The sequence below is a fragment of the Nanorana parkeri genome, unplaced genomic scaffold, assembly GCF_000935625.1.
Source record: "Nanorana parkeri isolate BGI_ZX_2015 unplaced genomic scaffold, ASM93562v1 scaffold50, whole genome shotgun sequence".
In the NCBI taxonomy this organism is placed as follows: Eukaryota; Metazoa; Chordata; class Amphibia; order Anura; family Dicroglossidae; genus Nanorana; species Nanorana parkeri.
Genome location: NW_017306318.1, coordinates 1,299,658 through 1,313,808, shown reverse-complemented (window position 1 = coordinate 1,313,808; position 14,151 = coordinate 1,299,658). Strand labels below are relative to the sequence as shown.

The window sequence follows — 14,151 nt, the reverse complement described above, 5'->3', positions numbered from 1 at the left end:
ATTGGAGACTAGGTCCCTCTCTTTTTTACTCCACTTTATTGCCCACATGCAAATAGAAAACACCTAAAAGTCTGTCTGTTTTAAAGGACTTTTCCCTGTACAGACCATATGCTACTTTGTCTGTGCAAGAATGGTATTCCCATTATGGTTGCATATCAGTATAATTTTTTATTATATACTAGGTTATCAATTGTCTTCTATAACATAAATAGAACTGAGAGTAACTATCCTAAAGAAACCTGTACAGCTGAAGTATGAAGTGTGTCACTGCTGACCTGCCATTCTGGAAATACTAGCTACCAGGCTGTTAATGTAGATCCAGTGGCCTCAGTACTACATCAATGAGCTGCCACAAATAGGCAGATTAGGCTGTCTGACTGTCCTTTGAGTTTCCTGATCATTTGTTCTGGATTAGTGTCTTAGAAATTACTGAAGAAACCATTAAGCCATGCAGATAGCTTTTTCAGAATACAGTCAGCCTTGGTGGCCCTTTTATTTGTCTCAGCAGTGGAAAGTCAGTCTTAAAGAACATCCCATTCAGGATGGTAGAGCACCTTGCTGATGCAAATTACTATACTTGAACTGGTGCCTCTTTCGACATTTTCAGCAATCACATTTAATATTTGGGGGTACTTCAAAGGCTAGTAAAGATCTCATACTGACCTGATTCATCAGGGTCCTCTACCTCTTCAATGTATATGGGTACTGAGAAGTCTGTGTGTGCTTGCTGTAATTCACATTTTAACAGAGGTAATTCTTGCCACCCATTAGGCATCAGATAACCAGGCTGTAGTTGGGGAAAAATATAAGTCAGCAACCAATCACCATTCACAAGCTTAAAGCAGTTAGAACAGTAAACATGATGGTCTACTGGTTGGCTGTAAGTTGCTACCTCTTGCATCTAGGTTCTTGGTTTGTTAAAAAGCCAATTTTTTGTCTTAGTTAAACCACCATTCATAAAATGACGACCACCATCCCTGCAAGATATATACTGTATATAGTCTACACAACCATGACACAAGCAGACAGAAGCACTCACTTGAATCAGCTCAGCATTGGTGGTCCACAACATTCCATCCATGTGCTGTTGGTCGCTAGTGGGCTTTTCTTTCTTGATAGCAGGATCCTCCTGAGAAAAACAAGTGGATTAAATTAAACTGGACTGTGTGTGCTGCATGTGATCTTCTCTTCCTATCTGTTCTTTAGAACTAAAGCTAACCATAAACATCAGATGATCGCTGCCCAATCTGGTCAATGGTCTTGGCTACTGGTAGCAACAGACCTCGAAAAACACATTCAGCCAATTTCAAGGGATTGGCTGATTGTTAGAAACCTTTACCCAGATAGCAAGCAATTGAGCTGCAAGTTATAAAATGACTTGCTAAACTATTGCAGACTTGCCAAGCTTCACAATTGTGTGGCACAATTACAGCAAGTCTGCATTGCAAGTCTCCAGATCAACATGTTTTACAAAAGTACTGTACACTTGCAGAGCTCTTGCCAAGACCCCCAGGACTCTTGCTGTAGACTTGCCAAGCAAATTTGCTACAAATTCAAAAAGTGTCAACTAGAACTTGTGCTGCAAGTGTTGTGCAAGTCTACAACTTGCCAGGAATGTGTGCAGCAAGTTAGAAAGAATTACAATTTAACCCTGCCACAAGTTTGTGGCAAGTTATGCTTGCTATCTGGGTAGCAGACTACTATTGTTTCTGTAAAATAGGACATGCCTGAACTTCCCCCTCCATGAGTATAAATAACAGACTCTATTAGTGGCCGGCAACTTAAAGAGGAACTTTACCCATAACTTTAAAATAACAACAAATGCACCTTTAGAAATATTTAGTAATGACAATCTACAAACACATACTTTAGTTAATTGCCAGCTTTTTATTCTTTGCATACCTTTGCGTTTCTTCTGACAGTGGCCATTTTTTTTTTACTAAGGGCAGATGGATTAATCTCCCTTTACTTTCCAGAACTCTGGCACATGTTACTAGGACATGTGACCATGCAAATCATCTCAGGAGAGGAAAATGCCTTTCCCTGAGATCTGAGATTATAGATGTAATCTTCCCAGGATGCAATACTTGGGCACGTTACATCACTTTTGCCAAAAAGACCCAGGAAGTAGAAAACAAGAAAATTTAAGTAAAATACAAATATGTTTGTTTATTGCAAGATTATTTCATATCATCATGTAGAGTTGCACGCTGATGTGATTTTTAGCCAAAGGGGGTAAAGATCCACTATAAAGCTGAAGTACAGGCAAACCATAACCAAACTACACAGTTGAAACATATATGGGAGCCGTTTTACTTGTTAAAAAGATTTTCAGTTCTGAGATTTACACCACCTTGGCAGACAGCACGACCGGTCGTCTGACTCTTGTCTGTAGCAGGAAATAATTACATAGAGGTCACCTACTTGCACCCTGCCTGTGACTGGACAATGAAGGAGAAGCAGCAGACGGATGAGCCCATTATTCAGCTTTCTTCTCTTTTTCTAGTGTTTCTTATGATCCTGTGTGCATTGAGCACACCTAATTGGCTCCTAGAGCTACCCCTCCCTCTCCCAGTCTGAGTTACACTGGGATTACAAGATGCTTATATTAGTCACATTCTAGTACTTTCGTTATCTGCATTTAAAAATATATTGTATTGTTTTTGTTCAAGAAAACATAACTGTAATACTTGGTGTGTTTTTTTTAGCTGCCCAGAGTAAACTTTTATCTACTGCAGGATTTCTCTTGTGTATGCCAATTAACCTTTGTCAGTGCCCTCCCCCCTTCCCAGTAAACTCAATCATATAGCTTACATCTGACTCCATCAGTAACCCATAATACCCAGTGCAAAAGCTTACAAAATTGTAGGTAAAAGCACAAAAAAAAAGAAGGTTTATTAAATGCTTACTTGAAGTGCTTCTCTTTTCCATAAATCATTTTTTTTTTCACTTGCAATGTGCCTTTGAATTTGCTAGAAAAATTGACTTGTCAGTTCCCTAGCAAAGAGCCGTACTTCCTCGCATATCATAATCCTTTCTTCTTCTCAGAGACAAATGATTACTCTCTGCATTGGCCCAGCTCCTCTGCCCTTTCCCACACCTCCCTACATAACTTTTTATGTAGCTGCCAGGGAAGGGGCGTAAGGAAATACTATAGAGTGAGTGAGTGAGAATAAAACCCTTCTCCATAAACTATTGTAGAAAACTACTACTAATAAGTTGGCAACTTGCCACAATCAAAATCTCCCATAACATACCACTGGAAGATGGGCCCACTGCTGCAGTAACATGACCAATGTATAGTACAAAATAAGTAGCATAAATGGGTTTGTGAAGATGGCCCAGTGCAGTCCTTGATGAAGATGGATGACCCATGATTCTGTCTGATTAGTTCTGATAATGGCCGTCATTCCGAAAAGCCTAACATGGCAAAATGGACAACAAATGAGCTGCTGATAAATAGACAGTCAAAAAAGATCTTCAAAACCAAACATTCGGGTCCTCACCTAGCAAACAAATCCTGAGGTGGGATAACTTCTTGAAAGTACGGGAGCTGATAGAGGTAAACCGCTGTCAAGTGACCAGCACTGAAGATGGCTGACATGACACAAAGGCTGCTAAAGACCACCAGGCTAATACTGCGGTTACAAGCCCACCATGAACATAAAAACATGAAGATAGAGAAATACAGGGCAGAGGTCACAGAAGGCAGAATGATGCCTGAAAAACATAAAGCAAAACAATTACAGCATTTACAAGTAAACAGCACAGGTTCTACAATAGGATTGTCACCCTGATATTTATACGAAAGTGGTCAAATTACTGCAGCAGACACGGTTTCTAAAAAAAAATGCCTAATACAGATTTCCTGCCTGTGTTTACTTTGCGGCATAGCAGGCAGTGACAGGGTTTCTTTAAGCAGTTTGAGTGGATGACTTGCAAATCACCAACATGTGCTATGACACTGACAATGGGAGATAATGTTATACTGGTGCTTAGGAAATTGCTTGCCTAAGGGTGCCTTTATGATCTCTTTTCTACTAAACCATTTTTGCTGGCCAAGTGACAACCCTACTCATGCTCCATTCTAAAGGGACAGGTCGTCCCACAGAGTAGGTATCTAGCAACAGTTTTCTTCATAGGAATCAGAACGACCGAGAACAAACTGCATTAAACTTAAAGGCTTTCAACATTATTTAGACCAACTGTTGGTAAAAAAATAAATGATGTTCAATAGATATTTGGGCCTGTAAAAGCAAAATTAAATCTGCCATTGACAACATATTGTTTTAGTAAGTTCCAGGCAACATAATATAGATTATTCACAATGGAATTTGATCAAAATCATGAAGTACACCCTCAAAAGAAGTTTCATATACCTACCAGACAAGCCCAGGAGAATGGTGACCACCACCTTCCCAGCAGTAGTAAAGAGGGCTTCAAACAACAGCTTCATTGCAGCAACTAAGGATGTGATCTTCTCAATCAACTTTGCCCGAGTGTCATTGGCATCCTTTTCAAGGGTTTCATCATCTGTGGAGAAATCTGTCTCATTCCCACTCTCCTCTGTCTCACTCTCTGTTTCAGACTCCTGTTGGAAAGAAAAAAAATATTTAAAACCTAGACTGAACATCTGGGAAGTCGACGTTCCTATGGGGAATTCTCGTCTTTCCCTTGTTTCTTTTTAATCTTTTCTCACAATCTACTAGCAGTAAGGTCACAGGGAAATAGGAGTGTGTCAATGCATGAATATAACTGAACCTTTGTCACTTTAGGTATGAGAATATACCATAAAGTCCACATGGTGGAGTAGAACGTCCCTACTGCTTTCCAGCCTGTGTTTCACTGTAGTGTACATGTGCACCACTTTTCAGATGGGACCACTAATGGCTTTCAGCATCCATGCTAATACATGTAGTAGTCTTCAACTCATGTGAGGTAGCTTCTAAAAGGGCAGTGACTCTTCTCATGACAACTGACAAACATCTACAAACTACAGTGTCTCCATTCCACTGTGTCTCCATTTTACACCAGGCCAGTAAGCAACTGCAAACTGTTTTTCCCTATAGCAATTAGCACACACTCATTGAAGACAAACCACCATTTGCTAACCTTCAATTGTTGAGTACTCCCAAGTCCATGGTTATACATTATATCCAATTTTTATTACACAACTGCAGACACATAATAATTCTGCAGTAGGTTTCTTTCACAAGATGAGACTATATGGGATGCCTGTTCTTTTCTGCTTAAATAAGAACTCTGTAACTCTATTTCAACTGCACACAGGTTGCATGCATGGCATAACAAGCAACAAACACTGGGAGTTAGTTGACTGAGCTGTAAAAATAATACAACGCGAGACTTTAGGTGAAACGACCCGGAGAATTACCACAAGCTGTTCTGCTGTCTATAAATGCCCTATATTAGGATTATGAGGATACTGGGAATGTAGATGAGGCTCATGACAATAATGAGGGAGAGGTCAGGAAGAAACAGTAGTGAATTAATATTGAAGGTATTGCTTTGTGATCTTCCACAGCATGCAGAGCATGAGTCCCATCGTTTTTTAGCATTGTCTGGCAGTTTGCTGCTGCGTAGATGCTCTAGCTTAACCTGAACAAGTCACCACATCAATGGGACATGACTAAAGCAACTGTTGGATTTGCTCTCCATGGCCAAAGCACAGCCGTCACTTTGAATTTAACCAAATAAGTCTGTGTAGTGTTCTCCATCGCTGGTGCAAAAGCATGGCATGGTTTCTGAACAGCTACATGTGTGGCCAAATCTTCGCCAGCCCACATGGATAGAAAATGTGTAGTATTGTAGTAGGTCACATTGTTCATGGGATTCATTTAAGGACATGTATTCTAGTTAGTACTGCTAGGGTTATGTACTAAAGTTGCCTTACCTCGTCCTCCTCCTCTTCCTCACTGCTGACACGGACGCTAAGTTTAGGAGCTCTCGATCGTACCAGCTTCTTACAGGTGCTTCGGATGAAATACCCAGAGAAAAACATCCCAATGTCTGAGGAAAGAAGGCGGACAATGTTCCAAGGGTCAACATTGGCGAGTCTGGAAAACAGGAAGAAATAAGCGACATCCTAATTATTATTATGATGAAGAGCAATTGCTGCATTGCATAATATCTAGGAGGATGGTATTACTGACCACTCCTTTTCAAATTGTTAGTTGCCAGGCTGTCCAATACTGATCCAATGACTTTAATATTTTGTGGCACTGACCTAAAACAAGCACGCATAACAGGAGTTCTGGTTTTCATCTGCATGCTTATTCCAGGCCATCAAGCAAGCCAGGCAACTAATATTCTTAGAAGGAAGTCAGCAATGGCATCCTCCATATCCCTCAAAATTTCCTTTCACCACCTGTCCCAGTGACACCCATCTAGCAGACAGAGTGTGGGAACATTTTCCAGTAAGGACACAGATAGCAATAAGAAACATACAGTGCTTTCACCTAAATTTACCACAAAGCATTTTCTTTATATTTCTTCAATGAGTGCATAAAATACTTGATGAACTTATCAAGAGATTCAGAGCTGAGCAGTATCCTATTCACAGTTACTGTGGTATATGAAGGAACCTCATTAGCTCTCCCAGTTCTTATTTTATTATACAGAACAATTAATTCCTATGTTGTAGCAATGAGAGGGGGAGAGATTCAGTAGTTTTGAAAAAGATATCTAGAAAGGGCTGACACCATTTCAGTCTATATAATCCTGTGTGTTGTCAGACCACAACGGGATAGTAAGAGCTGAATGCATTTCCGAATGATCAACCGGTATTTTTCTGTACTTTCAGGGCCTTTAAATATATAAAACATGTAAATGTGCACAGAGATATATTGTATATGTTGTTTCTATATATTTTGCCTTGACATACCCTCTAAACCTTAACTCTCCCTCTGTAAATATATTGCTTCTCTGGGAGACCAGAGGTGACTGAGTAATTTCCGGATCAACTAGAGAACCACTTTAATATATGACATATAAATGTAAACATAGTGAAATATCTGCTGGATGAAATATTAGTACAGACACCTTTGTGTAATGAAGAGCGGTAAGATCATTCACATGCAATATTCAGAAAAATGGTTAATACACTAACTATGTCTTAATACATCTTTGTCTCACCTTACAATTCCAAAGTGTTCCAGTATGTCCTCCCAGAGGTAATCTGGAAAGAGCAGATCATTATTAAGAGCTCTTGAAAAGATCTTTGACCACACACAGACTTTTCTAGTGAAAAGCATTTTTTCAATGTCCATATAGATTTCCATCATATCAATGTTTTGCTCCATAAGGGTATTTAAAAAAACCACAACAATCTGAGATGCATAAAAATGTGTCCCTTGGCATGGATTGTGGCTTCCACAATATTTACAAATGCATGCAACTGAAACCTCTTATTAGGATGTGAGATATGGGTTTTAGCAGGGTGTCTAGCAGGGCTGGGTGCTGGGAGATTGTGTGCGTTTGGCCATACTATCGGTCTTATTCAACAAGACAAGGATAACACTTTGTCTTCAACTATATTTTAGTTCACAAATATCGGATTAGTAAAAGAGGACTAATTTGTTGCTAGAGGTTACTGCACTTAGTTTCTACTGCTGATAATTGAATACATGTGGGCAAGGAGCAATGTGATGTGTGCACTACTTCATAGTATCCAATCAGAACTTTTCTGCTTTAAGCTTGACTATACAAAACAGCTGCACTCTAATAGATCAAGACAATTTACTACACATTCTATACAATTTTTTTTAGTGGATAATAGATAAGATGACCATTCTCTCTCAATATAAAATGTTCAGTTTTAAAAGGAGACGGGTGCATCTATTGACCTCTGAAAATGCAAGGTGCCTCTGGATTCACTACTTGCAGAGACACTGATTTGGCACAAGTATGTAGGTCTGGAGATCACATTTCACTTGTAGCATACTTGTTCTCGATTGCTGACTTATAAAGCCATTGGATCAGATCTCAACCCTACCCAAAGCAAATCTTTTTTTACACCTCTGCTGTCCTCTATAACATTTACATGTCAGCAGCTTCAGGTTTACTTCTAATGTTTAGGCCAAGCCAGATAGTCAGTGGTTTGGTCTTAAACAGCTCCTGCCTTTAGAGGGAACTGGTCTTGGATACAAGCTCCAAAAAATGCATAATCGTTTCAAATAAACCAACTACAGGAATCTATAATTTTACATTGCTATCTACTCTCAGGAGTATATAACTCATTCATGGAAAGTGTCAAAAACATGCAAAGTGCTTGTGTTGCCATTACATGTTAATGGAACCCCAAACGCGGCCCATCAAAAGCGTTGTTGTCCCACGGTTTGTACATGTTAAAAACACACAAGAAAAAAAAATGTGGGATGCCTGTAGCAGATTTTGCTGCATGAGCAACTTTTTGCACGCATGTGGCACCCACTGAAATCAATGGGGCGGGGTGGCAAATGTGAGGAAAAAATGCCCACGAACCTGCATTCCCTTTACGCAATGGTGTGAAAGGAGACTTAGGCTAAGGTATCAAGCTCAGAAAAAAAAAAACAAATCTGAATAACTGGAAAAACATACATTATGTGTAACCCTGTGCATATATAATAGTTTAAGAGTGAATGTTCATAATTTTGTCTATATCCAAACATACAGTAAGTGGTTCTCTTTAACATGTTTACAACACAACCCCTGCCTCCCCACTTCCACGCAGGTCTGTTACCTTTGGGTACATAGTTGAATGCAATTTGGAAAGAGGACTGTATGATGAGAAGAAGGAAGCTGGTATAGTATGTAGTCTTTAAAAATCGTCCAGTGTGCCCTAAGAAAGAAACAAAATCATCAGATACAATATCATCACACCGAACATTCAGTATTGTCTCAGTGACAAATGGTCTGAAGGACAAATACAAAGGGTAAAACTTCCTAGTTGGAATACAGACAGCAATAAACATTTGAAAGGAGTTCTATTTCTTCTCCAATTAATCCAAACTAAAAGGGAAAGTTTGGGCTATAAAAAACACTTTAAACCTGCACTTTGTACATACTAGCTTTAGTAAGTATTGTATAGCATGTACCATATAGGCTCTGCTCCAACCATGTTCCAAGCTGCCTGCCGCCCCGCGAGTCCCCTAAAAATCCTATGCAAATACTTCTGCTATTTTATGCAGACTGCAGGTTTACTGTAACCAGAGAATGCTAATCACATCCTTCTGGATATAATACAATAAGTGAAATATGGCATAAGAGAGAAGTTTTAAAAGTACCAAACATTACTGTCAGGTAAGTTCTACAACAGCTTTAATGTGTTTTCTCAAAAAATACTCTATAAAACTACCATCTAATTATATTTAAATTATTTAGAACTGTAAAACAAAGTTGTATGCATGCAATCATTACAGAATGTGACATGTAATACACAGAGTCCTGCATAGAATTGCTCATAATTTATTAGAGTGCAATACAGAAGGTGGAAAAGCATGCAGGCTATATGGGAATAATATAGACAGTAGAAGAGCTTACAATCTATTATGGTGCAATACTGAAGGTTGTAAGACATTACAATCAACAAATATAGAGGGCAGAGGAGCTTACAATTAACTTTGTAATCAGGGAACAATATAGAAGGACTGACACAAAGTGGGAGAGCATCCAATCTATTAGAGCATAAAGGAGCAACACAAAGTGACAAAAATGTACACTCTAAAAGGATATGTTAGTGCAATACAGAAGGTAAGTGGGCCTACAGTTTCCGCCAAGTATAGAAGTGAAAACAAATATGAGGGCTCCCAGTCTACTAGGCTGTAGGGAATAACAGAGAGGGTGGAAAAGCCTTATATTATTTATAGCATAAGGGAGAAACATGGAAGGTGGAACAACTTACTATTTATCAGACTACAAGGGAGCAATACGAATACAGTAAGCCCTATAATCTTTTATTGTATGAGCAAATAGCAGTACAGGAGCTGTAACAACTTACAGTCTTATAAATGAAGGACAGAGACGTTAAAAGAGCTCACAGTCTAACAGGTAAGAAGGGAGTGAAATAAAAAAGGCAAACAATACTTTGATCCATCCTTACAGAACACAAATAAAGCACCTGCAGACAACAGCTGTATAATATGAACACAATAATACATTTAAACTAAACTATTCAAGAACGAATAAGCCATTACTTCTAATAAATCCCTATTTACAGACACCTGCCTTTCATTGTGGCGTAAGATGGCTTTGACAGATGAGGAATGAGCATCAGGTAGATAAAATAGATGACCGAAAATCCATTGAAACGGATACATATTGCTGCAAGACATGAACCAGAAGAAGAGACATGAAGGGGGTTAATCTGTGTCTACGGAAATTGTTTCTGGTAATAACAGAGTGTTCCAGGTTTTTAGTTTCAGCTGCAATGTATATGCACGGGGGAAGCTGCTGAAAGCTATTGAAAGTTTATATACTTCCACATAGCTACTGAAGCTATTAATACGTGTAGTGTCTTATACACTAAAGAATATAACAGCAGTTCAAAATACATGCCAAAAAGACGATTTGTTGGAAAATTGTATTTTAGGAAAAAACAAAACAGACCATAACTCATTCAATACCCTCCTTCATCACTGTGGGTGTAGGTGGGTGTCAGAGCCCATGTTCCGCAGCTTTGGCACAAAAAAGGACATCCCATCTAGTCTGCCACCCCTCCAAGCACTAAAGGCAGTAGAGAGAAGGCAGAGATCCCGTTACTTTCTTTTGGATCAAAACACAGTAGCATACCCTTTGTCAACCCTCAAACATTCAGGCGATTTGCTAAAACAGACAAGCATTGCGCCCCCGATTTTCTGGTGCCCAGCAGGAGGGAGGAGGTGTGCTGCCACTAAGCTCACAGCACCCAAAGGCAAGTGAAGGAATCCCATTCAAATCCACTTATTCCAAAAACAAAAAATGTCCAATGGAAGTGTAAACTGCCCTGTTTTAAGTAAGCATGCTATAGCTCATGTTTGGGTACTCACTCATATTACATGATATTCTCCCCATCCACGGGTTTTTGAACACGATTATTAATAGAAACTTTCCAGAACATAAGAAAGATCAATGGAGGGAGGGAAAAGTCTTTATGCCAGGTTAGATCTCACCAGTTGATTACTATTGCTTCCAATGTGATGAGGACTGCCAACCTGTGCTGGACATGCAAGCTTGTCTGATAAAAGCATGGGTGCCTAAAATCCGCTCACTGAACACACATCTGGTCAGTGTCTATGTATTATTATGTAATATTGTTAATAACGTTTACAAAGAGAAAAAAAACTAGATATAAAAAAGAAGGACATACAGGCAAATATGAGAAGGACCTAGGAGCTTGAGTGTTTAGTACTTTCTTGCAGCAGTGGCGTCCTGTGTACAATTTCCACCAGGGCTATGATCTGCCTAGAGTTTATATGTTCTCCTTAGGTTTCTGTGGCTTTTGTTCTGATTTCTTACCTCCACAAACCAAAAACATAGTGGAATTAAAGAATTTATAAAAAATTAAATAAAACATAGTAGAAGGTTATTTGGTTTCTGAGTTATTTGCCCTAGAGTGTATAACTGTGCCAGGGATGTTAGACAATAAACTGATGTGGGCAGTGGAAATTTTCTTTGAAGCGCTACACAATACATTGGTGCAATGTATATTAAAACGGTAATAAATGACAGAGGACAGATATGAAAAAGATAGATAAGGGAACAGACAGGAAGCAGATTTTGTTACATACCCGCTAGTAGGCAGACTGGGAGGAAGAATCGAAAGACAAGACCACACAACAGCTCATTTGCCATTCTTTGGCCGGTGGGTAGTTAGGTCACAGTAGGACAGACATCTTGAATACCTGGAAGGGTCACATCTCTTATCAGGTTTTGTGTCCAGGAGTCACTGGTAAAAGGTTACAGGGTTTCCATTAGGCAGGGATCGCAAGAGACTCACCTTGATATCCTTACTGGCCAGAGAAGAGCGAGGACTGAGAGGTCCTTAGAAGAGTGAGGGGAGGTGCCTGCAAGCTGAGGGAAGGAATCTATTGATCTTTATGCCCTCATATCCCTCTTCTCTCTGGACAATTCACACTGCCGCACCTAACCTGCCATCTCTGTTACAGACACACAGTGTACTCACACACAGGCAAGTCTGGCTCATCACCCAAGTGTAATAATATTTTTGCTTTATAAGATTTCAGGTAAATATTCTAAAGTTCTAGTCCAATCAAATACTGAAAATTAAAAGATTATTATTATTTTATTTTTTTACATGCTTCCTGGTGTTACTCCTTTGTAAGTAAAATAAAAATGTCCCCTTAAAGTTAACCTTTGCTTTTCCCACCAAGGGTAAAACAACAAGTTTCCACTGATTTAGCCCTCACCAGCAGCATATATTTCCCATCCTGTCTCTTCCCTATCACTCTGTTCAGCCACCAGAAGCTAAAGGAAAATCCTGTGCCTGCTATATGTTGCTGGAGCTTACATGAGGATATTAAGTCCCCATGTGATAGTGCTGATTGGCCCAGTGCTGTCACATGCTGCCGCTTACCTGGAAGTATGAAGTACTTTATTCGGCTTGCCATACGTTTGGAAAATATGGGGGTCACATCAAGTAAACAGATGTGATGCACATGCAATTTTTTTTTCTGTTTTCTTTCCCTTATTTTCAAAGCATGAAAGAGTTTCAGGGACTCTGGGGTTCCCAGGTGTTCCCCAAAAGACTTTCAAAGGATTTGGCAAAGCAAGCCTGCTAGCCCTAAGTAACATTACAGTAATGACATGCATACTTGAATATCTAAAACAGATACACATAAAAGGGGTCTATTTATAAACAATTCATTACATTACATGGGTCAAAATGTTGGCATTATAACCAATGTGAAATGTTCTCTCTCTTTCTCTCTTTCGGATCTCTCTTATATATATATATATATAATTTTTGCATTTTAAATGACTGAATGCTGGTGACTTATCTTCTATTATTCTGAAATTGAACATGGCATCATTTGTAGTTGTCATTACATCCATTAGCATCATTTTACATTTAAAGCAGCATTGCACAGTTCTATACTTGCTATAAAGACCCTTTTCATAAACTCTTTGTTTTCCTTTTATTCCTGCCATTACATATTGGTCTCAGTATGGCCTAGGCTACCAATCAGCAACTGCCACACTTGGATTACTATACCATTCCTGCAAATACTAATGAAGTCCCCTAGATAAAAAGAAAGCAAACATTTAGGCTGGGTTCACACCTAGGCGTATCAAATATGCGCGTTTGTTGCGCAATTTGCGGTATAAACAACCGCGCGTTTCCGAGGGCTACTTGGCTTTATCCCAATGGAAACACGAAACAAAAACGCCCCAAAGAAGCTCCTGTACTTCTTTGGGCGTAGGACGTTTTGTAGCGCGTTCATACGGCCTGTAATACGCCCAGGTGTGAACCATACCCATAAGAAATAATGGGATTTCGTGTGTTTGAGCGTTTTGCAGAGCGCAGGAACGCGCTACAAAACGCCCAGGTGTGAACCGGGCCTAAAACAAAATAAATATCAATTTTAAAAACGTAATAAATACATAAGATAATAAATTAAGAAGAAAAAAGCAAAAAAAAATGTATTCCTTTTCTAAAATCTATTCAGTAATAGATCTGAAATATTATTGTTTTGCGATTGGAGACTCTTCAAACATCAAGTGATCATATAAAATCCAAGCAGAATCAGGTATAAAAGTAATGCAACATTAATTTTGACCACTAGAGGGAGGAATGTGAAAGACCAGCAGTTACAGCAAAGATTAACCCACTGCACACTGCCTATGTTCTGATCTCTCTGTGTATCAGTCTTTAATTCCCCCTTTCACTACACTCAACCCCCCCCCCCCCCCCCCCCCCACACCACACCCCATCCTGATATGTCACAGGAGGCCAAGTGGGGCAGTGCGGGAGGAGAGCTCAATCTCCTGTGACATTGCCGCTCTCAGCTGCCCCCCACACCACCCTCCATCGTGATCTGTCACAGTAAGCCAAGCAGGGTGGTGCAGGTGGAGAGCTTGGCCTCCAGTGACACGCCAATCACAGTGCTCTCCGCCCTGCTTCCTGACTGTTTCCTCCTTGCAGGATGCTGTTCTGTG

At 39.6% G+C, this 14,151-nt stretch overlaps 1 protein-coding gene across 1 annotated transcript in view; it reads right to left on the bottom strand.

Moving 5' to 3' along the window:
• The window catches only part of LOC108802350 (piezo-type mechanosensitive ion channel component 2-like), a 68,587-nt gene extending 57,078 nt beyond the window's left edge, over window positions 1-11,509 (bottom strand). The window contains 9 exon segments of the mRNA XM_018574218.1: window positions 664-787; window positions 1,040-1,129; window positions 3,258-3,420; window positions 3,507-3,720; window positions 4,384-4,591; window positions 5,912-6,074; window positions 7,153-7,195; window positions 8,738-8,836; window positions 11,491-11,509. Coding sequence (XP_018429720.1) covers window positions 664-787; window positions 1,040-1,129; window positions 3,258-3,420; window positions 3,507-3,720; window positions 4,384-4,591; window positions 5,912-6,074; window positions 7,153-7,195; window positions 8,738-8,836; window positions 11,491-11,509 — 1,123 coding nt within the window.
• Between the last annotated feature and the right edge of the window lie 2,642 nt (window positions 11,510-14,151).